The following is a 27,563-nucleotide window of genomic DNA, read 5'->3' as shown; positions in this document are numbered from 1 at the left end:
GGCTCCAAAGTGGGGGAAGTGCTGGGGTCCTCCACCAAAGAGGAGCATCTCAGGATGCCCCAGGGGGGGTCAGAGGAAGTACCCTCCCCACCTTGAGGAGAACCTGGCAATCCCCTGGCCTTTCCTGGGCTTCGCAGTGGTCCAGCCAGGATGAGCTTCCAGGTCACAACCATAGAATTTATTTCTCTCTAAGGGGGGAAAACAATACATCTCTGGGGGAACAATACATTGCCTTGTGACTCTGAGAAAATACGATCTGTGATCCCATATGCCGTAAGATGTGCAGTAGGAATCTGCAGGGGCCACCATCACATGACTGTTAACTGCATCTCTGCCGAGGTCCCTACATTATAAATATAGTGTGTCCAATGAGGGGAGGGGGGAAGGGGACAGGAAGCTTCTTTACTGATCCAGCAGGAACCTAGTGGGTAAATTTGTGGTGTGTGGTCTTAGAGGATCCTCTGACTGAGTCAGTTCACCGCTAGGGAGTGGTCAACTGGTAGCTGCTTTTCCCCATCTGCACACCTGCCCGGAGCAATTCTGTACCATTTTATCATTGCTATTTGACTGCTTAAATGGGACCATTATGGCAAAGTTCATTTTACTCTTAAATCCAGAGGTACCAGTAACGGATGCAGTTTTCAATTTGGAAAAATAAACAAAATGAGATAACAGCAGCTAACCCAGTCTGCTTCTGGTTTGCCAAGTTATCTCCTATAGATATTCCGGATGTGATTATTAGCACGTGCTGACGCAGAAGTACGAGATAACGGCTCCAAATCCGCAACTATTCCTTTGCAGAAGATGAGTAATAGTTTTTCAGCTGCTCCAGTCTATGGTGTAATTATGTTATTAGCAGTATTATCCAAAACAAATATACCATAGTACCTTATGACCAATTTTTTTTAACACTGATTTGTTTCCTTCCCTTTAAAAATATACATTAAAACTCCATTTAGCAGTTACCCTGATGTCTATCCTTTCCACTCTCGGGAACGGTTTTCTCACTGCCACGGCCAAAGTCCTTTTCTCAGTTAGTTATGACCACCTCTTCTGCCCTTGGCCTCCAGGCAAGAGACTTTTCCTATCATTCAAACAATTTATTTTATGACTTTTCTCCTCTCCCCTCCTAAGCATTCACAAAAGGTCTGTGTTAGCCCCCCACCCCCCTCATGCTATCCCCTCCAAAACTCACTTGTCTCCTGTGGGCTCTGCATCTCTGTTCAAAGATGTCTTCAGTGCCCATGTCTAGGGCTAGTTTCCCCATCAAGCCTCAGAACCCACTTCCAAATGCCTTCCTGGCCAGTTTCTCCTGAGCAGCTTGGTTGGCTTCTCAAACTCAACAGAAATTCACTGGGTACCATTTACCGCCAGGCTCTGTGCTATGTGCTACGGGTGGTCTGTGAACGAGACACTCAGTTCTTGTGCTTATAGTACAAGTAACTAAACTAATTTTCCTTCCTCCCACTCACCAATCCCAGAGATCCAATTTCTGTTTAAGGCACTGCCCCAAACACAACACTTGGCCATGAAGCCTCAGTACCATACGATATGTTCCTCGTCCCTGCTCCCATGGTTAGTCGGTTGTGAAGGTTCCAGAATTCTCTGGGAAACAGCCTCTCCCCTCTAGTCCCTCTGCCATCACCCACAGTCAGGCCCTTGACACCTATTGTCTGGACAGTTCAAATGCATCTTAGCCGCTCCTCACCTCGGTCCTCTCCGATCCAGTTCCAACGCCCAGTCTCCTAAGGTAGAGCTCGCACCAGATCACTTCTCTGCTAACACATCCACTGCTCCCCACCTGCACCAGAAGAAACTCCCGGAAACCTCTTCATGAACAGGTAGGTCCCCAGCCACATTTCCAATTGCTCGCCTCTGTGCATGTTCCACTTCAACAAAACTGAACAACATTTGACTCCCAATACTCGGTCTAAGATCTCCTCGCCTTTGTGCTTTTGCTCAGCCTATTCTCTCTCCCAGAAACAGCCTTTCTCCACCTGTATCTCTGCAAGCCCAAATTCTCCCCACAATTCCAAGCCTGGCTCCAATACCACAGTCTCCTGAAGACCTTTTCCAATCCGTGCCTCCCTCAAACAGAATTCATCTCTCCGTCCTCTGGTTCCCGTATCATTTTGGTGACAAGTGTCTTGTGCCCTGGGTTTCGTCTGGTTGAGCTTTGTATTCGCCATGATGCAGAGCACAGTGCGGTGTCTTTAGACTCAGTGAGAATCTGATGAATGAATGGATAAGTCCCTGCTAGTCTTCTTTCTGGGTGAGAACTGCTAAGCTTTGAAAGGTGGCATTCCACAAAGACATCTCTAATCTATTGATTAGAATAATAAATAGATAATTAAATAAATAGATACAGGGTTCTGAGAAGCCAACCACGTCACATATATAATCTGCCTCTACTCCGGTGTATATGTTTATGGATGACTTGATTCCCACAGCAGGATTTCCTTTTGTCCCTGTTGGCAGTTTGGCTAACTCTTTTAGCTTTCAATCAGTTCTTCTGACACAGTAGTATTTTTAATATTTCTGACTTAACTAGATTCTGCTGAGACAACTAAGCTACTCTCAGAAAAGCCATTAAATTTCATGTAGATAGGAGGGGGAAAACCCTGCAGTCACATTATAGTTTTATCACCGTGACTATGGCACTGAGAAACTATTTCTGCAAAGCAGAGTCACACTGTGCCCTGCACATCTGGGGTCCATTCTGGGATGCAGAGCTGTAAATGTGGTTAGGGACTGTGACGCCCCCCACTGTGTAGGAGAAGGACCAGCCTAAAGAAGCCAAATACCCATTTCTGTGGAGGAAAAAACAACGGTGCCTCCTTCAGCTTTCGATAAAACATTTAGTCTTTGGGAAAAAAAAAAAAAATCCTTCCTCAAAAATGGCACGTAATGCTCCCTTGTCTATGGATGTTACTATATATTAATGAATAAGGAAATCAGTCCCATTTACATGGACCCCTTCCATTGTTTGAAATCATAATATCATTTAGAACCTTTCTATCATAACTGTTAGGGATGCTGCTGCTTCTTGGCTGGGGGGCCTAAGACAGGGCTGCTCAGTGAGGGGTTTGAAACTAGCAGTGCCAGTGTCACCTGGGAGCTTGTTAGCATAAAAGGATCTCAGACCCCGCTCCAGGTCTGCTCTATCAACACCTGTCTCCTCCGGTGACTTGTCTGCACTTCTATGTCTGAGAAGCACTGGTCAAAATCACAGTGTTTCTGAAACTTCCCTTTGAGTAAGAATCACTTGTAGTGCTTATACAACATATACAGTTTCCAAGGGTCATCCCATAGCACTGATTCAGAAAGTCTGGGATCAGATATAATTTTGGTTAAATGAGATAATGAAATTAATGTGACGTAGATGAGGCCTGACACACAGAAGGCAAAGAACAAACTCTAAGCCCTCCTGTCATCACCACTACAAGTAGGGTTGCCAGATTTAGCAAATAAAGCCACATGATGCCCAGTTAAATTTGAATTTCAGGTAAGCAAATAATTTATATACATAAGTATATACCAAATATTGCATGAGACATACTTATATTAAAATATGATTTCTTTGTTATTTATCTCAAATTCAAATTTAACTGGCCATTCGGTATCCCTAACTACACTTGACTTCGGAATATCTGGGGCAGGGGAGTTGGTGGTAGATACGACTGGAAAAATAGATTAGGCCCAGACTGTGGAGAGCTTGAATGCCATTCTAAGGAGTTTAAATCAATCTATACTTAACATTTTTGAGCAGGGACATGATGTGACCCAAGCCCTCCACCCCCTACTGCTAGGAATGATCAGAAGACAAGGCAAGTGGGCTACAGGGACAAGAATCTCCATCCCAAAGACCCTTTAGGAAGGGAGACCAGAGGATCGTAGTCATAGCTAGTGATCATGTCATGAAGAATAAAGAAGTTAAGAATTCCAAAATCTTAAATTTATTTTGTATTCATTCTAAACTCTTAAATTATTTATTTATACCCTGCCCTGACCCATAAAAATAATTTAAACCAGCTGCTTGACTCTTCTTTTTGAAGGAATAGCTGGTGCACAGCTGAGCCCTAGCCTTATTTACAGAGAGCTATTTGCAATTGGAGAGAAAAGATATCTAGTAACCCAACAAAAGCCAAATTTCCAATGTCCTTCCAATGCCTACTCTGTCAGAACCCAGAATTTGGTTTCTGGACATTCCAAATACCTGGTGCAAAGCTCAGTTGTAACATCAATCAGTTCTCCTAATCACAGTCTATTTGCTCTTATTTCCCATAATTCTTTTTTTTTAATTGAAGTATAGTTAATTTACAATGTTGTGTTAGTTTCAAGTGTATAGCAAAGTGATTCGGTTATACATACATATATATGTGTATATATATATATATATATATATATATATATATATATTCTTTTCCAGATTTTTTCCATTATAGGTTATTACAAGATACTGAATATAGTTCCCTGTGCTATACAGTTGGTCCTTGTCATTTAGCTATTTTATATATAGTAGTTTGTATCTGTTAATCCCAAACTCCTAATTTATCTCTCTCCTGGCCACCCTAACCCCTTTGGTATCCATAAATTTGTTTTCCATGTCTGTGAGTCTATTTCTGTTTTGTAAATAATTTGTATCTTTTTTTTTAGATTCCACATATGAGTGATAGCACATGATATTTGTCTTTCTCTCTCTGACTTCCTTCACTGAATATGATACTCTCCAGGTCCATCCATATTGCTGCACATGGCATTACTTCATTCTTTTTTATGGCCAACGAACACATAATTCTTAATGAGCCTCGCTATCTAGCTTCCTAATCCACAGCACAGAAGCATCAGGAGATGAATTAAAGACAGATAAAATGGCAACAGTGACAGGGTAACAGAAGGGGGTAAATAAAAAACAAAGTATAAAGAATAAAAACGAACATCCTGTATCATCAGGAAGCATTTAAATGATATATGATAAATTTAGATATCATATAAAACACTTTGATTTCCATTTTAAAAAACAGGCTTAAACACGAAGCGCTTTGATTTTTGAAGAGGTAAGCTTTGTACCAGGTATTTGGAATGTCCAGAAGAGGTAAGCTATTTTATTTACCAAAAATAAACACCTCACTTCTCAAAAAAGTTACACAAGTGAAGCGACACTTTTTAATCTAATGATTATGTATCTGACTCCAGGTGAACTAAAAATTGCCCCCAGAATGTTTTAGGTTTTGTTTGTTTCCCCTCTGAGTTTTAAGTAGCCTAGTTGATCCACCCCAAATCCCTCCCTACATTCTTAAGTATTTCCCAGGAGGCTCAACAGAAATTCAGCAGCCCAGAATGTTCTTACATGAGAGGCCATTACAGCCAACTCCATGCCAGAATTTCTCAGGAATCCCTCAGGAAAAAAGCTACAGGGCGCAGCTGCTACTGCCAAAGAATGGGGGGCCCATCAGGCCCTGATTCCTGTGAAGCTGCAAGAAACATGGCAGGAAAAGCTGTTCTGTTATTGCATTTTTTAAAAAAGGCTTTATTGAATTTGTTACAATATTGCTTCTTTTTTATGTTTTTCGGCTGCGAGGCATGTGGGATCTTAGCTCCCCAACCAGGGATCGAACCGGCACTCCCTGCATTGGAAGGCGAAGTCTTAGCCACTGGACCGCCAGGGCTGTTATTGCCTGTTATTGCATTTTTATCTGTATAGGACTCACGGCCAGTTCCAGCATCTCCTCAAACACAGGAGACAGGTGAACTCCATCTATCGCTGAGGATGACTGGGCACACCTCCAAATGACTTCTTTCCTCCTGTTTTCTTTTTTTCCCTTTTTGTACTGTGTTAAAATTTATATAACATACGATTTGCCATTTTAACTATGTTTAAGTGTACACCTCGGTGGCATTAACTACATTCACGATGCCATGCAGCTATCACCACCACCTATTTCCAAACTCTTTCGTCACTCCAAACAGAAACTCTGTAACCATTAACCGTTATCTCCCCATTCCCCTCTCCTTGTAGCGCCTGGTAATTCCAATCTACTTCCTGTCTCTATGAACTGGCCGATTCTAGATCATTCATATAAGTGGAATCACACAATCTTTTGTCCTTTTGTGACTGGTTTATTTACCTAGCATGTTTTCAAGGTTCATCCGTGTTGTAGCATGTATCAGAACTTAATTCTTTTTCTTCTTAAAATTTCTTTTTTGGCTTACTTTTTACGTGGTTTTTCTTGTTTTATTTTTTCTTATCATCCAATTTCTTTATCATCCTTCCTTCCAATTTTGCACGTCACTAACCACCACGCAGCTTCCTCCTGTCCATCCATTTCCCTCTTTAACATAACAAGGGGGAGATGCTGACTCCACCTTAAGGTGGAATCTTCTTTACACATTAGTTCGATCACTGTCAGGAAGCATCGGGCTGGAGAGACAGTAGCCTTGCTTCTCACAGAGAGTGTAACACAACGTGTTCTCATGGTCCACCTGAATTCCTAGGAGAAGATTTCTTCGTGTGGTAGAAGTATCTTTGCTACGCCAACCTGAATGAGCCTACAGAAGCCAAGGATGGTCCCTGAGTGCTGGGAGGAAGGTTCAAACAGAAGGCCACAGAGGTAAATTAGATTCTTGAATCTGGAGGTGAAAGCACCCTCCCCAATCCTCTCCCAAATATGCCCATGTCCTGCTCTCCCCCTCCTGACAATGGTACATCTCCCAGGAGGGGAGGAGAGCTCCCTTGGGTAGATTTGATTTTACGTAGTCGTTGGGAAGGGTAAAAGGACCCCGTGCTAAAATCTTGCTTGGGAGCTTAAACTTGACCTCTCACCATCAGTTCTCTCCTCTCTCTGATGGGCATGTTATGTTCATATAAACTGTGCCGTTATGTCACATGGTGTCAGCATTTTCGCAGAAAAGGGGGCACACAGATTTCATTCTCACTTTGCTTCACACAAATCCCTCCCAAGGCCTAAGATAGTCTTGGTAATGATTTTACTTAAAACTACTTTTTCTCTTCTCTTTGGACATTGTAAATACCTAAATTTAAATACCAAAAGCTATCGGGAACATAATTTATTTTGTGTATTGATCTTTGGTAATTCAAACGCTACAGAAATATTCCCCAAATGCATGTTTCTGCGAAAAACAGCAACAAATCTTTGTCTCTTAGAAGAAAGCTGTGCTCCAGCACTTACTTCAAAGCACCTTATTAACATCCCACACGAGGCAGAGCAATTCCAACTTTCACATCTTCCCAACTTCACCAAGTGCACACTGAATGCTAAGCAGCCCCTTGAACTTCCCCTCTGCGAGCTTGAGCCTATGCTAGGTACCTAAACAGAACTCCTCTCCCAGGCACTAACTGATGGTGCTATGGAGATGCCCTGCAAAAGTGCCTGAGGTGAGGCTCGGTCCTGCTCTCTGTGAGCGCTTCCCCGGGCCTCAGGAGAGAAGCTGCTCTCCTTCCCTCCCTTTCCACGATGTGGCTGGGCCGACGTGATGGTACAGATGGGCTCTGACCACTCTACCAAGCCCCCGCCTGGCCACAGTGCAGGGTGGGGGGCTCTTACATGTGGGCGAGAACTCCCTCATCAGTGGCATAACTAGCAGGTCCACTGTCCTAAAGCAGAGCCTTCTCTCTTTCTTTTAATGGTAATTATATCGATGTCAGTTATTGAGGATAATGGTGCAAAGTTTCCAGAGGAGACTGCGTGAACGCAAACCTGAGACAGGCAGACAAAGTCGGCAAAGCATGAAGCCCGTTGCATGCTCGATTCCCCAACGCCCAAGGGAACCCCATCCTGTCCTCCATGCAAGGACCCTCCTTTGGGGGCTGAAGGGCGGCACGTCTTTGATATGCCCACTCCCCTAATTTTTGCTCTGCTCCTTGCCCTTGAGATGCCAGAAACACAGGTTAGGGCTGGAAGGAAAACCTAGCTATGATCATGATCAGATGAGATCTGGAAATTCCCCCCCCCATCCCCCCGGCCCCCAGCCCCCATGTCCTGGGGCTCTGGGCCTCAGAGCTTCCCAGATCTCCACCCAGAGTCTCTGGAGCACCAGCCTGTCTCCAAAGGATGCAAAGAGGAGGCTATGCTCTCTCTCTCTCAGCTCAACACAGCGGGCAGGCCAGTGACTCTGCAGAAGCCAAGCACCTCCCAGTCCTGCTGAGCCAAACGCAAGCCCCAGGTGGACGGGACTCGACCACACTGTTGAAGGGGTTTCCACCCCATTCCTTTGAGAGAAACCTCCTGGTGTCAGATTTTGGAATGAATGAAATAGGAACCTTAAGACAATGAAACCTATGATTGATGGAAGTTGTAAATGTCGTTTCCTGTTTGTTTTTTTTCCAAAAAAATAAACCTCAGCAACTTCTGGGCCACCAATACACACATGCTCCCTGGTTAGGAGTGGGACTGAAGCCCCCTGATGGAAGCATTTTTCATAGCCCTAAGTCCATGCTAGGTCCATTCTCTCCAACTCTATCGTTCTGAGGCATTAAAAGGCAGTCCCTCATTTCTCAACATTTCCCAAATATTTTAAGCTAGTTTGACAGTTTGACACATGATATGCTAAAATAAACCTCCTACTAATCTGAGTGTGCTTAACATCCAGCAACTGTAACTGCTTATGTGAACGTCTATAGAGTTATATTTGCACTTTATTTTTTAAAATAAATTTATTTATTTATTCTTTTGGCTGCGTTGGGTCTTCGTTGCTGCTCGCGGGCTTTCTCTAGTTGTGGGGAGCGGGGGCTACTCTTCGTTGCGGTGCGTGGGCTTCTCATTGCGGTGACTTCTCTCTTTTTTCATTCATTCATTCATTCATTCATTTACTTATTGACTTACTTATTATTTTTGACTACATTGGGTTTTTGTTGTTGCACACAGGTTTTCTCTAGTTGCGGCGAGCAGGGGCTACTCTTTGTTGCAGTGTGAGGGCTTCTCATTGCAGTGGCTTCTCTTGTTGCGGAGCACGGGCTCTAGGCGCGTGGGCTTCGTACTTGCAGCACGTGGCTCAGTAGTGGTGGCTCGTGGGCTCTAGAGCGCAGGATCAGTAGTTGTGGCGCACAGGCTTAGTTGCTCCGTGGCATGTGGGATCTTCCCAGGTCAGGGCTCAGACCCATGTCCCCTGCATTGGCAGGTGAATTCTTAACCACTGTGCCACCAGGGAATCCCTATATTTGCACTTTAGTTATACTTTCCCCTTGATCATTTTTACTCCTTTGAATATTCTGAATCTGCCCTAAGTTCTTGGAGGGGTAAGACCATGGTTTCTTATCTCCCTTCTCCTTTGTATCTCCTGAGGTTCCTCACTACCTAATGTTGATCCCCAAGTAACAGAGCCTCCAGGCGCAAAAGGCACCTCTGTGTGACTGAGAAAAGGTGCTCATCTGGGTGGATGAATGACAAAAGGAACCTCTTTGGAGTAGAAGAATTAGAAAGTCAACCCTTCCTCCAGGCAGGTGGAAACAGCCCCAGCCTGGGTGAGTGGCTTGGTGAGTAGAGGAGGGCTGGATTCCAGCCCCTTCATCACCAGCCTGGTGTCTTTGTGCAGGTCACAACCTGCACAACTGTACATGGCAGCCCCACAAATTAAGCTGGCTATGGAAAGTACTTTCATTAGGATTTGCAACAGTTTTCTCAGCTGTCAGCTTCTCTTTTTCCAGACTCTGTCTTGAGAGTAAAAAAATAAATTTAATGGTAGAAATAAGCATATTCCAATATTGAGAAATATTTGCTCATTCCTAATATGCACAAGAAGACTGCATTTTTTTTCATTGTGGTAAAGTATTCGTAAAATTTATCATCTTCACCATCTTTAACAGAGAGATTTGAAAATAATTTAAGGAACATTACATTTTATTTTTAAGCAAATTCCTTACATTTAAAATTTTTAATTGGAAGAAGTCATTGTTTGCCGATCATTTTGTATTTGATTACAGACCTTAGTTTTGAAATTGAAGGTAAGAACAATAACCAAGGACCTCTTTTACTTTTCCTCTCACAACCTTAAAGACCAATAAGAAATTTCAAAGTGTAAGGTAAGAATGTCAGTTTGCAAATACGTGGGTTGGGAATACGTACATCAGCAATTCATCAGACTAATGCTTCAAGATGAATGTAATCAAATCGTTTCCTACTCTCTGAAGCATTCTGCAGAAAGCTTAAGTCCTATAAAAGCCCTTGTTATGTGAGAATATTGAGACATTAGATTTCCCGTGAAAAGGTGCAGTTGCATCTTGGTGTTTAGAATTCAAACCTACAAGTCTGTATTATTTGTATTTGGCTTGATCCAGTTATTGGATGATTCACAATTCTGATTGCCTTATTTAAACCAAAGTCCACAATTAACAGATTCCCTAATCCGATGACACACCACCAAGTTCTCCAGTGTCTTCACTGTGAGTGCCAGACTGAATTAGGATATGTAAAGCCAGTACTCCCAGCGGATCAGAATCCTCACCCAGGAATAATCTAGGACATAGCGATATAGGGACTCAGGATGCAAGAATCAGCCTTCAGGTTCAAAGCTGTATTGTGGGAAATCCGCCAGGGGCCATCCGGGTGACAGAGGGCATGTACTATCACGCTTTCACAGTCCCAGAACGTACTTATTGGTGAGTTTCAGGAATGCAACACAGAGTTTCTGTTCACTCCTCTCCTGTAGACTCCTTGGATGGAGAAATCTTTTCAGGTTACTTAGTCCGACTCCATTCGGATGTCAGAAACCTCTCTTTTCCCAGAAGCATGTGAAAGACCCAAGGGAATAAGACACAGGAGTTTAATGGCAATGAATTATTGAGTCTTCTTTTCCCATTTGCAATAATGAATCCAAATAAGGTTTTGTTAGTTTTGGTGGAAGGATGTTCTCTCTGAGTCAATAATAAGTTTTTAATTCCAATTAGGATCACTATGACAGCAAGAGGCTAAACAGAGCCAGAGGGCGCACTCACAACAGAGATCAAACCTCCCTCCAAGATACAGAGGCAGATGTAGAGAACAATGGGATTGGGCAGGCTGCAGAGCTGCTGATCCTGAAACCTACAGCGTACACTTTTAGGGTACAAAGCTACAGGTTTTAAGAGCACACCTAGATGCCAAATGATTAAAATCTTAGAATAAAGCTAATGAGGAAAAACTCTGCATCACTCTTTGTTACCAGCTTGGATATATGCTGGTCCCCTGGCAGCACTGGGCAGGGGTGATACACACCTGGAAAGAGGCTAAGTACACAGGGAGGAAGTCACTGCGCTTTGCTGGCAGTCTAGTGGTAAACCACTGTCAGTGGGACTTAAAAAAGGGGATCTCAGAAACGTGAAGCTTTTTTCCCCCCACAAATACAGACATCTAGATATAAAGCAGCTAGAAATCCCAGCAAACTTGTTCTTGTTTTGTTAATAGCTAAAGGAATAAGGGACCATATGGAGGGATGGAGAAAGAAATTAGGTTTGAGTTCAAGTCATATCCATCCAGCCCAGCCTTCAAGGAAACTACCCTTTCTATAAGTGGTAAATGAAAATTAAAGAGAGAGAGAGAGAGAGAGAGAGAGAATTCTGTATGTTCTAAGGAATTCCACACCATCCAAGTAAAAACTATAAAAAGAGGTTAAAAGACATGCTTAAAGGCTTACCAGAGATCTTTTTTTTTCTGTTTTATTTACTATCGTATCTCTAGAGTTTAAAACAGTGCTTGTCACATAGTAGGTGATGTAAAAGACCCAAGGAACTAAGACCCAGGAATATAATGGCAATAAATTATTGAGTCTTCTTTAATTTTAATTCTTTTTTTCAAAAAATTTTTGTTGAATGAACACTACAGTTGTCAATGGGAGATAAAGGAATGCCAAAGAGTCTGCCTTGAAATGATTGATAGCAAAATATTGAGTAAAGTGAAAATCACTGCTCCATTCCTAGCCAGAAATATATCATAAACTCACAAAAAATCTGTATTTATTCTAGAATTATTTAGAAATATTTTAAAAACTTTCAAGAGCTTCCAAAAATGAAAAAAAAAGGTCAAGTAAAATTCCATACATACAAATATACTCTTCTTAATGCTTTAAATGTTCTTGGTCTAGCTCTGCTTTTGCCCAATATGCCAATCAAATCTAGCCATTATTGTAGATGTTTTAAAGGAAAACTAGTATGTACTGCAGATGGGATATTTCTCTGGGAAACCCAGGTGATGACCCAAGTAGGCCTCCCAGGGTGATAGCTACTTCCTCCCAATCCTGGTCTGGACCTTGGTTCTACATGTTCAGAAACCGGACATGTCAGCACACCAAGGAGAGATCTGTCTCTCAGAAGCAGACTCCCAATAGTCAACCTCACCATAGACTGATGGAAAAAGCCCAGTTAGTAAAAACAAAAAACCACAGAATTGCCAAGAAGACTGGCATCCTTTGGGAAGCACATTCCTGATGGGCAAATTCTAGAGAGCTAAACTTGAAGTCTTCATGTTACTTTGGAGCATAGAGTTATAACAAGAGCTCTTAGCTACAGGATTCATACCTTCACGAACTCTAGGCCAACACTGCCTAATGCAGCCTTCACTACGATAGGAATACCTGTAGCCCTCAAACCAGACAGGTTAAATCCTTTGGTCAGGAGACCCCAACCCCAAGCAGCATTTAGAAGGGCATTGCCAACATCTGTATCTATGACTTTCCCTTTTGTGTTCCTCCATTACTGTTGAATTCCCATTCAAAACAACACATTTTAATTTAGATATGTCTATACCTTCAATGGGGTCTTAAAGTGTTAATGATCTCAAAGACTGTCATTCATTCATTCAACAAACATTTGTTGAGATCCTACCATGTACCAGGCACTGATCTGGGCAGGGAGAATACAATAGTGAATAACACACAAAACCCCCTGGTCCCAAGGGGCTTACATTCCTTCTCTTTAACTTCTGCTACTCTGCCTCTTTAAGATGACTTTGCACTATGGGCTGATTGTATAGGTTAATTCTCCAAGGCAATCAAATCTCTCACTTGTGACTGCTGCCATTATGTGCTTCCTATAAATACAAAAAGCAGGTGGTATCTTGTATGAGGGTTTTAGAAAAGGGAGAAAGATGTGTAAGTTCATCAGGTGATTATACTGCTGGAGTCCAGAAACAAAAAGTGAATTTCTAGGTCATTGCTTGAGATACCAGAGTGACACAGTCTTGCCAATCATTGAGAGCCTTGTATTCTTCCAGGTGTACACCCAATCAAGAGGATTTTAAATAAAAATATTAGAGAGCTGGAAAGGAGCGTGGGATTAGGAGTTGTTCTATATGCGTGTGTTCTATAGTCTGTCTCAGCTAATACCTAGCCACGGACTAGGCAAGTCACCCGAACTCCCTAGGTCTCCTACCCTCATCTTTAAGACAACAGGGGTTGCCTCCATCACAAAGGCACCAACACCTGGAATATACCATGATCTCCCCTGATAACAGGAACCAAGCCTTATTCATCTCAGTTTCCTTACAGGGCCTTGGGCCATGCCCCATACATAATGACCACCCCATAAATACCGCTTTACCAAACACTGAACCTACTGTAATACCAGTGTGGCGGCTGAAGTCACTGATATTCCAGAAGATACCTTTAAACATTGTGTTGTTGCTGTTTGGCTATGGAATCCTTTATTCACATAAACTGCAGAAGTAGGAGATGAATCTGAGTCTGCTCTGGTGATGCAGGTCCCATCACCACCCCCTCCCCTACTCCATCTACCTCCAAAGAGGGCTACACAGAACCAAAGTGTCTAAATGAACATATACATCAAATTTAAAAGTGTCCCCATGCAGGTGAATTTATTTCTGGCTATCAGATATTTGGGGGCCAAAAGATTCTCCAACACCTTGCTAAACTGACAGGTACCTTCATTTGGCCATTTTCCGCCTTCTGTTTAGCTGTGTTCTCCATGGTTCGCCTCCCTCTTCAGACTCCCTCGTCTATCCTCTGGTCCTGACTACTCTCCTACCCATCAGAGCAACACCCTCCCAATGGACCTCATCAGTATCCCCACGTGCTCTGTCTTCTCTGTCTTCAATCTCAGTTGCCCATACCAATGCCCGCCCAGCCTCTCAAGCCCAACCCCTTGGATGTCATCCTCAATTCTCTACTTACCATCTTTCTCATTCACCAAATCTTGCCATGTCTCTTTTAGAAACATTTCCCTATTCTTACCCTGTTAACTGATTTAGTTCAAGAGTCTACTATTTTTTGCCTGCACTTTCTTGTTAGCCTCCTAACTGACTTTCATGCCTCTAACAGTTATTATAGCAACTATCATTTATTAGGGTTTTCTACATATTAGGTACTTTGCTAAAAGCTATACACACATTCTCTCATTTGATCCTCCCAATCTAATTGAGTATTCTTATTCCCGGTGTACAGATGTGAGGCACAGAGAAATGTCCATTACTTGCAAATCATCACACGTAAAGTAAGTAGCAGAGACTTAGATTTCATGTCCATTTGACTTTATAAGACTCTTTCCCATCTAATTCACTTCCCACACTGCTGCCAGAGGTGGTTCTCTAAACTACAGGTCTGATGATGCCATCTTGCATACTACAGAATAAAACCCAACCCCTTGTCTTGGTATTAAGGTCTTTCACAACTTGCCCCACAACTTGACCTTGTCTGCCCCAACAAGATCTGCCTGTCATGGCGAACTCCCCACAATCCCCCACAAAGTTCAGATCCTTTGACAACTTTAACATCTTCCTGGAATGCCATTCTCCCTCTTTTCTGCCTGGTAAACTCTTATTTATTCCTCAAAACGCTATTTAAACATCATTTCCTAGATTAATTTTTTACCACTTCCCAAAGGAATTCCTCTGTGATTCTAGAGCACTGTGCTCAATAACTCTGTCATGGAAAAAACATAATGTACTTACACTGATCTCTTCACAAGGTACTTATACCACTGGAAAAAAAAGTTCCTGGATGACACAGATCACAATATACTCATCAGAATATCTCCTGATGTACCTTGTCAGGTATCTGGCTCATAGTTGGTGCTCAACTAATACTTATCGAATGAAATGGCCTTGCTATTTCCATTTTGCTTAACTCCTTTCACTTTTTTTTTTTTTTTTTTTTTTTGCGGTACGCGGGCTTCTCACTGTTGTGGCCTCTCCCGCTGCGGAGCACAGGCTCCGGACGCGCAGGCTCAGCGGCCATGGCTCACGGGCCCAGCCGCTCTGCGGCATGTGGGATCTTCCCAGACCGGGGCACGAACCCGTGTCCCCTGCATCGGCAGGCGGACTCTCAACAACTGCGCCACCAGGGAAGCCCTCCTTTCACTTTTTAATCCTACAGTAATCTGGCTTTGTCCCGACTACACTACCAAAACTCATCCTGAAAATCACCAGGCCATGTGGAAATTAGGCATTATAGTTGATAAATGATAGAAGGAACACTTAGATGATGTTTAGTTATCATTGAGTTCAGGCTTAGTTCCCACTATGCTTTGGTTAAGGATATATTATGTTCCATCTATTTTGTACTAGTCAATGCTTGGCCATGATAATGTTTTAATTCCTAAAAATTACTAAGCTTTGTGATCCCCATCCAGAAAGCAGGCAGACCAAAAATGATCAGGCTCCCTGCTTCACTAGGCGGGTCTCAGGAGGCAACAGCCCCCTCTGAAGGAAGAGCACAAGGAAAGAGCAGCCAGTGAGGTGCTTGCTGTGCTCTGATGGGCGAGAGCTGCCTTGGGGCTGATACCGCCACACATCCTTCCTGCCTGGGGCTTTCCTTAGAACCCACCCTGCCCCGCTCAACTACTCTTAGAGGAACTAAGATGTGGTCAGAGAGGGCTCGCTCACACTGCATCAGCTGTGAGGCACAGCACTATGAAGGGAGAATGCTTGATGCCTGTGCGACCCTGCGACAGGGGCTGGGAATCTGGAGGATATACTGTCACTTCACTCGATACACACAGCTCTTCCCTTAAAAAGACTTCCTAGCCCGGCACACCGTGTCCGTTTGAAGAACCATTAGTAGCAGCCAAAACCTTCTTAACATGCCAGGCCTGAGGAGCCCGTTTCAATCTTTACGACAAGACTGGGCAGCACCTAAGACTCGCACATCCCTTCCTTCTTCCAGCAACTTGCGGACCTCCTCTCTCTCCTGGATGCTTCTTTACAGCCTCCTTGAGGACATTTTCCTCACCACCAGTCCCACAAGCAGTATCTGGCAGGAAGCCGCCCTCTCCCTGGTTAAGGTCGTGGGCAGTTTCATCTGAAATGAGATGGCCCTCAAAATGCTCGGCACCTTAGCCCAAATGGGCGGTGGCCCACTGGGTGCTCTTCTTCGGTTGCTCGCCCCCCCAAATCTCAAAGTGATGAGTCTAAAACTAAACCTTTCTTCTTTCTCCCTCATGCTGAAACCTATACTCCGCATTACCTAACTTGATGGATCGCCTTCCTTTCAGAAACTGCCCTCTTCCTCCCCCTTCCAAACTAACCAATGACCAGATCCTTGCTGACTCTACCCCTGGACCAGCCCTCCAATCCACACCTTCCTTCCACTGCCTTAGTCAGGTCTGTACCCCTTACGTGGGCTCCCAGCCTGAAGTCTCTTTATTTACACTTCCCTTCTGGTTATTGATACTTGCTTCCTTGTCCTGGCGGTGTGCAGACATCTGTCGTTTCTCCGTGCTGAACTATGACTTCCTTGGATACGCAAACCCTCTTTTGTTTTTGTTTTTTGTCCTGTTATCCCCTGTGGTAACATTGTGATTTGCACATAATAAATTCTCAATAAACCGACTTTGGCAATAGAAAATGGATCATCTTAAAGGGATGGGACTTATGCCCCCAAAGGACAGCTCATTAGATAATTAATTAAATATTTGCTCTAACCTCTTCCCAGCCCGATTAACAATGTTACATATGCACACGGGCCATATGCACAGACACACGCACACAAGGTATGCCCTTGACTACCTGGAAGTCAATCTTCTAGCAAACACAAAGAGAGGAGCTATCTCCCCCAAAATTAAAACATAAATTGGTTAGCATTTTTCATTCCTAGTTTTCCTTGAGGGAAATGACACAGTGCTTAGTGGCAAATGAGAAATTATTTTGCAAATTTATCTCCTCCCAAGGCTACCAAACATGGGTCATGCATCTTCCTCTCTTGCATTTTGATCCCACTGCTATGACTTAGTGTGGTAATTATATTACAAAGCTATAATCCGATGAAATGAAAATGGCAAAACAATTTACATGCTTGTCTAAAAAAGACTCCATTAGAATGCAATTATAAGTGAAATTATAACGCAAATTAATTGAAATGCGAGTCTGGAAGGCACAGTTAGGAGACCATTAAAATGCTTCTGTGGAGGACTCCCAACATGGAGTGAAACCACACATTCCTGGGGCCACATTTTTAATTCACTAAAGCAGGCAACATTTACGAAGAGATGAAAATATCTGCGCTCCTATTGTTCCCCAGCATCATCTACACTTGTGCATGCCACTGGGAGTGTGCAGCACCATCAGGGTTTATGGGTTTATGGGAAAGACTGACAGGAGCCCCGCATGTGATACTGCACTTCCATTCAGCACAGAGAAGATAAAGGGCAAGCTCAGCTTAGATTTTTCTGAAATGCTTCCAATACAAAAGCTAGGATCATAACATGAAAAGTTTGCTACTCTAAACTTAAGCCTGCAAGTATTGAATATTTGTGTAGATGTATTTCTAACTATCTGTCTTCTTAAAACATTCTGCTGATATATTCCATTAGCAAAATCATGACAAATATTTTGACTCCGAGGCTTACAGTGGGTAGACTTGCTCACCAAGGAAAAAACAATAAACAAAATACAGTGCTACGTATGAAACAGATATGCTGAAATGATCAATCTGACAAATAAGTAAGGACCCTCCTCTGAACCATGATTTGCATTTTGATAGTTGAACACACAAATGAATCTAACAGCAAAAGCCATGCAATCAATATACGTCCCCACTCCCTCCCCTTCACCCCTCCTGGCTTCTACGGATCCATCTCTTCCAGGTACGAAATTAAAGAAACAAATGCCTAAGTGAGACAGAGAAAGACAAGTATCACATGATATCACTTATATGCAGAATCTAAAAAATTAATACAGATGAACTTATTTACAAAACAGAAACTCACAGACAGACTCACAGACATAGCAAACAAACTTACTGTCACCAAAGGAGAAAGGGGGGGAAGGGATGAATTAGGAGTTTGGGATGAAAATATACACACTACTATATATAAAATAGATATACAACAAGGACCTAATGTATAGCACAGGGAACTATACTCAATATTTTGTAATAACCTATAATGGAAAAGAATCTAAAAAAGATATATAGGTATAACAATCATTTCGCTGTATACCTGCAACTAACACATTGTAAATCAACTATATTTCAATAAAAAATTTTTAAAAATAAAATTTTATAATGAATATTTAAAAATAAAAAAAGAAACAAATGCTAGGAGTGGATCATATAAGAGAAACAAGATGTAAATCCTGTCTCATGCATGATTCTCTCTCTTATGTTGTCATAGAGCAGGTAAGTAGATGACATTTAATTTTTTTTACACAGAAAAATTCTCAGCATCAATAATTGTAACATTACTTAATAGAGTTACTAAACTACAAAAAGATTTGTATGCTTTGGTTTTTCAAACTTTAGTTTTAAAAAGTCCCTTGGAAACAGAGACACCAAGTATTCTTTCTTTCTTTCACAGACTCTGAAACACATAAAGGTTTAATATGCACATAAACATGTTCTCTGAGGTGAGCTGAGCAAAAGGGGTTTGAAAGGCCTCATGACTTAATGTACCAGGTGTTTGACGTGGACCTTAAGCTTTGGGGATAGTCTGCTGTGCGCATGTTTCTTGGCCTTCTTATTTTCACTCCCATAGGCAAGTGGGAATGTTAACTACAGCTGTGTAACAATATGAACCTTGAGTGCATGGTAACTTTAAAACAAAAATCAAACCTGCTCTCTAGATATTTTATAGAGAGATCATATTATTTTAACACATATAATTTAAATATTAATATGATTTGAAATCGATTTTTAAGTCCTATGAGGAAAGGAAGTTGGTTTTTCCAGTGTAGGCAAAAAGGTACAAACTTGGAAAAGGAAAAAGTCATCTAGAGACAATTCTATAAGTAAAGGTAACTGAAAAAAACCAACAAGCAAACATACACATAGATTATAGAAAAAATAAAAATTGTTAGAGTCCCGAAATTATTTAAACCATAATGTTATAGATAAATTTGAAATTTGATATCACATTAGTCAGAGTTTTATAGAATTAACCTCTGTATTTAGAAAAGTGTCAGATAAGTTTCATATAATGGCTTTGGAAGTTAATAAAGGAGAAACTAACTAACTATCACACATTTGTAATAGTGTAAGTTAAAATGTATTGCTCTAACTTACTTCAAAATGCATAAAAATAAAGGTGGGATTGATGGATAGATAGACAGATAGATGGATGGCTAGGTGATAAAGAAAATACAGTAAATCTTAACTAGAGAATCTGGGTGGTGGATATATATGGGCATCACTGTACCATTCTTTTGATTCCTTTGCATGTTTAAAATTTTTCAAGTGTTGGAAAAAATGCAGGGCTCCATACGAAAAGTATTTATTCTATTTGTTAACTGTCCTCAACAAATAAAGCAGTTTCAGAATGTGTCTCTCTGACATGATGCACTCACCTAGCCATCCGGATCCCGAATCTGGTATGCACAGGTCTGTCTCAGCGCTGGGCAAAACAAAGCCCACGACAAACACCTCCACGCCATCTGCCATCAGGGCCATGCCCAGGACAAAGAAAAGGGCCCACTGGAAGCGGCCGTGACCACACTCTTGGATTATCAGCTCATACTGCTGGGCTAGCTCTTCCTCGTCAGCTCTCCTCTCTGATTCCAGCTCCTGGCGGTCCTTGTACTCATTGCCCTTGGGCTGCCCCACTGCCACAATGCTGTCTTTCCCTTGGTTCATGTTGGGGATGCCCTGATACTCCCCTTCGTAGATTTCATCATCTTCATCGTGACCCTCAGTTGCTTCACTGGAGCCTTCATCTTCATTGGCCTCCCCATTATAGGTTTCACCCGGTGGGTAATAGTCATCATCCTCTTCCTCGTCTTGGAACCGACTGTAGGACCTCTGGGTGTATTCATCCTGGGCCCGGTCCACTGCTTGATTCACCTTCTTTACAGTCTGTTTCTTCACCTCTCTGGCAATGTCCTTGGCACCCTTCATCAGTGAAGTCCTATCCTTATAGGAGTCTTCCATCTTACCTCAACTGATGGCCAATGAGAAGATGGGAATTTTTCACAGACTCTGGTCAGTGGTTCAGTCCTGACAGCATCATCCACTTTGGGTTCAAAATGGAACTGCAAGAGAAGAAAAACCACAGAAGATATTTTTAATTTTTTTCCATGTCTTTTTCACCATCTAATTCTTGGTCTCTTTTCACTGGTCCCATAGACTAAGACACAGAATTCACTTTTCCTTTCTTTTGAGCACTCAGTTTGCTGGTTCTCTGCTCAAGTGAGATCAGAACTTGGAGTATTTAGGGCTTTTACTATTAGTATTATTGTTTTTAAGGAACTCTGTCTCCTGGGTAAGTTTGTATAGAATGCACAAGCATTCCCCTGAAAATACAACGGAATATCTCAACACCTTTATAAGTACATCCAACTAATTTCAAAAGTGCTAGAAAGACAGACCCTGACGGAGACAAGTAATATTGCTCACAGATACATACATATGCTGCAAAGGCAAACCCAGAATAATAGAAGAATCCTGTCTGACCTCATTCCCTCACAATGAAAAAACAAACAAAACAATAAGCAAGCATCCCTATACACAATGCTATCAAATCATATATGGGTACACCTCATTTTACTGTGCTTTGCTTTATCGCGCTTTGCGGATACTGTTTTTTTTTTTTTTTTTTCTTTTCGCAGTACGCGGGCCTCTCACTGTTGTGGCCTCTCCTGTTGTGGAGCACAGGCTCCGGACGCGCAGGCTCAGCGGCCATGGCTCACGGGCCCAGCCGCTCTGCGGCATGTGGGATCCTCCCAGACTGGGGCACGAACCCTTGTCCCCTGCATAAGCAGGCGGACTCTCAACCACTGCGCCACCAGGGAAGCCCAGATACTGTATTTTCAACACGTTGAAGGTTTGTGGCAGCCGAGGGTCAAGCAAATCTATTAGCGCCATTTTTGCAACAATATTTGCTCACTTTGTCTCTCTGTCACATTTTGGAAATTCTTGTAATATTTCAAACTTTTTCCTTATTTGTCATGTGATCTGTGATCAGTGATCTTTGATGTCACTACTATGACTTGCTGAAGGCTCAAGTGATGTTTAGCGTTTTTTAGCAATAAAGCATTTTCTAATTAAGGTATTGTCTATTATTTTTTAGATATAATGCTATTGCACGCTTAACCAACTACAGTATAGTATAAACATAACTTTTACAGCACTGGGAAACCAAAAAAATTTGTGTGACTTGCTTTATTGCAATATTCACTTTACCATGGCGGTCTGGAACCAAACCAGCAATATCTCTGAGTTATGCCTATAAATATTTATAAAATACATTTCCTTTCTACCTTCATTGTATCTCCTTCCAGTAAATGATAACAGAGACTCACATGGCACTCAAAACTGACAATGAGTATTTTCCCCTAGTATGGCAGTCATATCTGTAGGAAATTGGAAGGGTTCATCAAATGATTTGACAGACATTTTTGATAATCACTGAATTAGAACATGTGACTTGTCCAGTGGGGATGTGCCCTTTCAGAAGCCACCCCCAGGCCAGCAGGGACAGGGAAGCCACTCCCTTCCCAACGCACCCTGTAAGAACCCCAGGCTTTGTCCCTACCTTCTTCACCTCTAGACACCCACCCCCCTAACACACACACTGCCTGCCACCTTATCTGACTGCAGTTAGCTGCTGCCTTGGATACCAGAATCAGCAGCCTTCCAGGACCCATCACTTGGTCCTTTCTCATGGACAGCCCCTTAGGTCCTGGCTCAATCAGGCTGACTTCTTTCACTTGTCCACTGAACTGCCTGCTCTGGTGGCCCAAGTCAGCCCATATCAGGCCCACCTTGCACAGAAATGATATGAAGGTGAAAAAAATCATTCTCCCCCATCATTAATTCCCCAAGCCTTGTGCTGTAGCAGTATTCCAAATACTGTTTCATAGAATGGCCATTTCTACTCTCTTCTTTTGCATCCAGTGTAAAATACTTGGTAAGCGGCTATTACAAACGTACATTTAAACTGCTCTTCCAGACATGACAGACACACCCAGCAATAGAGACAAAAAGATGTTTGTTTGTAAATGGATTGGGCATCATTACCACTGGATACCTGCAAATGGCCAGTAGGCAAAACGGAAGCATGGCTCTGCTCAGGCCTGTGTTTTAGAAAAAGACAAAATGAAATGAAAATAAACATATGATTACAAGGCTTTTTTGCCAAATGTCTTAACGATGTTCCTGTTTGTTCTCCCTTTTCTTTCTATTTTGGAGAGCTGAGAGGCAGGGGAAGGGAGAGATGGGAGGATCCATATGGAGAGTAAGATGGGAAGGCAGTGAGAAACGAGGTTGAGGATGGAGCACTCAGAAAGGTAAGGGGGAGGCAGGAAAAGAGAGAAGGGAGGATGACGATAGAGGATGTTGGCGATGGAGAGATGTCTCCTACTTAAAAAATGAAAAGCAAAATTAAAAGATTTCACACAACAAATAGAGCCAACTGGTCTACCATTCATAAATGGACGGTTAAATCAGACACGGCACATCAGCTGCTTCCTGGGCACCACGGCAGCAAAAACACCATTAAATGAAAAGACCGGTGAGTGTGAAAGCAGAGCCTGACCCCTGTGACATGCCATCTACAAACAGCATGCTGGTTAGTAATGGGAAGCTTCCTCAATTGTTTTTTCTAATAAACCGTAAAGAAATTGACTGTATTTGACTCTCCTGCTTTCGTTCCCAGGCACAAATCTTCTCATCCCAGGCTTTAAGGGGCTCTCACCCACCAAAATTTCCTAGTATGGGAGCCACGTCGACGACAGAAAACAGGCATGGTGTCCTGAAAGTCATGATTGTGACTAGAAAACGGATACTTCTAACTCCCTAAGGAATCTAATCACATGAGTAATGAAAAGACATTTAAAAAAATTTTACAATTAAACATTTTGGTTTTGAAAAAGAGAAAAAAAACACTTCTTGTAAAACCGTTTTTGACTCTGAGGTTAAAACAAAGCTGGTGTGTCTGTAAGTTCTCTTTGGGACTCTGGGTTCCTCAGCCAAAAATCGAGGCTCCAGTTGATTTTTGGATCGTTGATGGAAGAGATTAGGTCTTACAGTTTGTAGTCTCACTAAAGTAAAGCAGATTTTTCAGTGCTTTTGCATTCAAACGGGCAATGAGGAATTCTTATTCAAAACTTCGGTTTAAATCCAGATGTTTGTAGATGTCGCCATTGGAGGAAGACTCGGGGAAGGCCAGGATCGGAGGACTTAACATTTTATTTTGGGGCCATTGCAGATTCACATGAAGTCCTGAGAAATAACACCGAGAGACCAAGGACTTCATGTGAATCTGCAATGGCCCCAAAATAAAATGTTAAACCGGAAAGTAAGTTTCTACCACCTATACCTGGAAAATATGCAAGATGTTTGGCCAGTGGGCAGATTACACAGGGGGAGAGTTATCTATGACTATTACTCTTTCTGGTAAATGGAAAAATGCAAAAAGCTGGGCTCCTTCCAAAGGTCACCAGGAAGATGGCGGCCTGGGATCTGTGCTGGAAGGCCAGGCCTGCCTTAAAGCAGCAGTTCTCAGGTGTGGCCTGCACACCAGGGGTGGCCTAAGGGACGTCCATGAGCAGCTGCTTATCACATCATCAATGTCTGCAAACAACATACCTCCGTTTCAGGGTGAATCACCCAGTTACACCACATATATGTGCCAGGCACCGTTTTAATGAAAAACGGTTGATTTAGTGTTTACTCTATGCCAAGAACTGTGATAAGAATTTTACAGTAAGTGCCCTACATAGGAACCTTCAAGTTGCGAACTGTCAAAAGATGCGAACGTGTGTTTGCACGTCCAGTCACGTAAGTCATTCCGTGTGTCTGGCATACATTGTCACGTGAGTGCATCCTCTACAAGTGGCTGTGCTTTTGTGTACTTTACTATACAGTACTGTATAGAGTACAGTATGATATAGTATCTTTATATCAAGCCCAGGATGTTCAGAGGCAAGGGCAAAAGCAGCAGAGATGTAGCTGGTACTGCTGAGAAGCGCCAAGCGATAACAATGGAGACAAAAGTGAAAATAATTGAGTGGAGTGAGGTGAAAAGATGCTAGATGTCGCTCGTTCTTATAACATGAACTGTTCAACCACTGGCATTATTCTAAAGAACAAGGACAAGATCATGAAAACGTGAAGTCTGCTGTGTCAATGATGTTGACAATAATACTGAAGAAGCGTGGAAAAGTGATGGAGAAACTTCTCAGCATCAGCATCAAGCCCTGCTCAGCTTAATGCTGATTCAAGAGAAAGCTAAAAGGCTTTATGAAGACTTGAAGAAGAAACACAGTGAAGAATCAGAGGGCATGTCTTTTAATGCCATCCACGGCTGGTTTTATGCGTTCAAGGCTAGAGCCAACCTTCACAATGTAAAAGTAAGTGGGGAGGCAGCGAGTGCAGATACGGTAGCAGCCCATGAATTTCCTGAAACGCTTCGAGTAATTATTGATGAAGACATGGATTTACCTGAGCAGGTTTTTAATGTGGATGAGACAGGGCTGTACTGGAAGAGGATGCCAGACCAAAGTTACATCAGTAAGGAGAAAAAGGTGATGTCAGGCTATACAGCAGCAAAGGATAGGCTAACCCTGTTGTTTGGTGGCAATGCTTCCGGCGATATGAAGCTGACGCCCTCTTAGTTTATCATTCAGAGAACCCAACAGCCCTTAAAAACATAGCCAAGAGAGCCAAACACTCTTCCTTGTGTTTGTGTGGAAGAGTAACCCCAAAGCCTGGGTTACACAGGCCATTTTCCAGGACTGGTTTTTCCACCACTTTATCCTGGAGGTAGAGAAATATTGCTTGGAGAAGAACATCCCATTCAATATTCTTTTGCTGCTCGACAATACTCTGGGCCACCCCCCATTTATGGACGACTTTCATCCCAAGGTCAAAGTAGTGCATCTGCCATCAAATACTACGTCGCCCATCCAACCTATGGACCAGGGAGTCATAGCGACTTTTAAGAAATATTATTTACGTCACGCTTTTCATCAGGAAGTAAAGGAGAGTGATGAATCAGGAACAACCTTGAGACAATATTGGAAGGACTATAACATTTACAAGGCCATAAAAAACACTGACTTTGCCTGACGTGAGGTTACAGCCATCACCGTGGGGTTTGGAAGAACCTCTGCCCACAGTTTGTTCACGATTTCCGTGGATTTGAGAAGGTGGATGAGGAGTCCAAAGAGGTCTTCAGCAACTTAGTGACCCTCAGCAAGAAGCTGGAGCTAGATCTGCAAGACGATGACTTCACTGAACTCCTTGCTGTGGAATTAGAGGCCCAGAGAAAGGACAAAGAGAGACGAGAGAAAGACGAAGTAACTGAAGAACCAAAGAGATTCATGATGTAGAAATGGCAAGGGGATTTTCTTTATTTGAGGAGGCACTGTTAGTTTTTGAGGCACAGGACCCGGACGTAGAACAGTACACGAAGTTTGCAGCAGTCGTTCAGAATGCAATCCAGTGCTACGGTGTCATCTATCATGAGAAAAAAAGAGCTACTACCCAGACATCACTGGATCGTTTTTTCAAGAGGGTAGATAGAATTGAATCCAGCAAGGAACCAGAACCTGTACATCAACGTCAGGCGTGAGTGAAATTGCACCTTGCCCTCCTTCTCCTATTGCTGACGATCCTTCAGCTCTGCCATCTCCCACCTCCTCTCCCTCGTCCAGTCAGTAACTCTTCTTGCCTGTTCACTCAGTGCCAGCCCCTGGATGCCAGCTGTTGTGCTGTACTATACTTTTCAAGGTACTGTACTGTAAGATTAAAAATGTTTTCTGTATTTTTTTGTTTGTTTTTTATGTATTATTTGTGTGAAAAGTATTGTAAACCTATAACAGTACAGTACTATCTAGCCAATTGTGTTAGTTGGGTACCTAGGCTAACTTTGTTGGACTTACGAACAAACAGGATTTACGAAGGTGCTCTCAGAATGGAACTCGTTCATATGTAGGGGACTTACTGTATATACATTCTTTTATTCTTTTATTTAATTCTTACTCAATCCTACAAAATAGATATTACAGTGTCCATTTTACAGGTGAGAAAATTAAGGCTTACTGAGATTAAATAACTAGCCCAAGGTCACAAAGCTTGTCAGAGGCGATGCTGGCATTCAAGCTCAATGGTCTGACCCCACAGGCTTGCCCTTCTCCCCATCTGCTTCACACAGTGCGCTCCCTGAGGTCTTCATAAATTCAGTAGCATTCTTCCTAGTCATTACTGTTCATTCTGGTAACTTGTCTTTCCTATACACAAATGGTTTTATAGCCTCTTGGCTAAATCGTGATATAGGTTCTGAAACAAGAATTACCGTGATATCTTTCATCAGTGATGGGCTTTATATGGATAGTAATTTCAAAATATGGTCTTCTTTGTTCAGATAAACTAGCCCAAGATGTTGACTATACTTCAAAAGATAAGAGAGTCATGTTAAATAAGACGTCTGGAGCCAGGAGGGCAGGGATGAAGCTCTAACCTCCAGGGAAGCACATGCTGCCCCTTCTTTATTCTCATCAGTGTGCTTCTCCACGAAACAAGGAAAACGATATACTTCACAGTGTGCTGAGGGTTAGATGAGTTGGTGTTTTTACTGTGCTCAGGACAGAAGTCAATGTATATTAAGTACTTTTAATTTGGGTTCCCCCGAAGCAGAGCCTGTGAGGAGGAGTCAGGTGTGAATCATTTATTACAGAAGAACTGGTAAGGGAGTGGGCGAAGCCATTGTGGGTGCAGGCAAGGGTGGGAGACGATCAACATAGGACCACAATTTTAGGCAGTATGCTGTGGGGCAAGCATCAGGCTGATTCTGCAGAGCAAGTCAGGAATGGAAGTTATGCCCGAGTTATTCCCACTCAAGGCAAAGGTGCTGGGCTTCCCTGCTCCCCACACCTGCCCACTGTTGGCTACGTGCCGTCCGCACCCCTTCCCCGCCCCGGGCAAGGATGGAACACAGGCACTTCCAACTCTCTGACTCAAAAGGCAAAGCAGTTCCAGTAGCACAAGGGTGGTCCTCTGAAGAGATACAGGTGCTGGCTGATGGAAGCAAAGACACACGGTATCTGGGCAGAGCATTAACAGTATCTCCCATAATTAGCATTTAATAAATACTTGTTTAGATGCCCGCTAATCACTGTAAGTGGCAGGACCCACAGCTGATTAAAAACTATATTTATAGAAGCAGCTGTAACAACTGAGTAATATTTACA

The 27,563-nt window shown here is 42.6% G+C and overlaps 1 protein-coding gene across 1 annotated transcript in view; it reads right to left on the bottom strand.

Moving 5' to 3' along the window:
• The window catches only part of SV2C (synaptic vesicle glycoprotein 2C), a 177,867-nt gene extending 157,566 nt beyond the window's left edge, over positions 1-20,301 (bottom strand). The window contains exon 1 of the mRNA XM_060146124.1: positions 19,722-20,301. Within this exon, the coding sequence (XP_060002107.1) occupies positions 19,722-20,301 (580 nt within the window). The remainder of the gene's footprint in view (positions 1-19,721) is intronic.
• Positions 20,302-27,563: the final 7,262 nt, after the last annotated feature.

This window comes from Lagenorhynchus albirostris, chromosome 3 (genome assembly GCF_949774975.1).
Source record: "Lagenorhynchus albirostris chromosome 3, mLagAlb1.1, whole genome shotgun sequence".
In the NCBI taxonomy this organism is placed as follows: domain Eukaryota; kingdom Metazoa; phylum Chordata; class Mammalia; order Artiodactyla; family Delphinidae; genus Lagenorhynchus; species Lagenorhynchus albirostris.
This window is presented reverse-complemented; position numbering and strand designations above follow the sequence as displayed.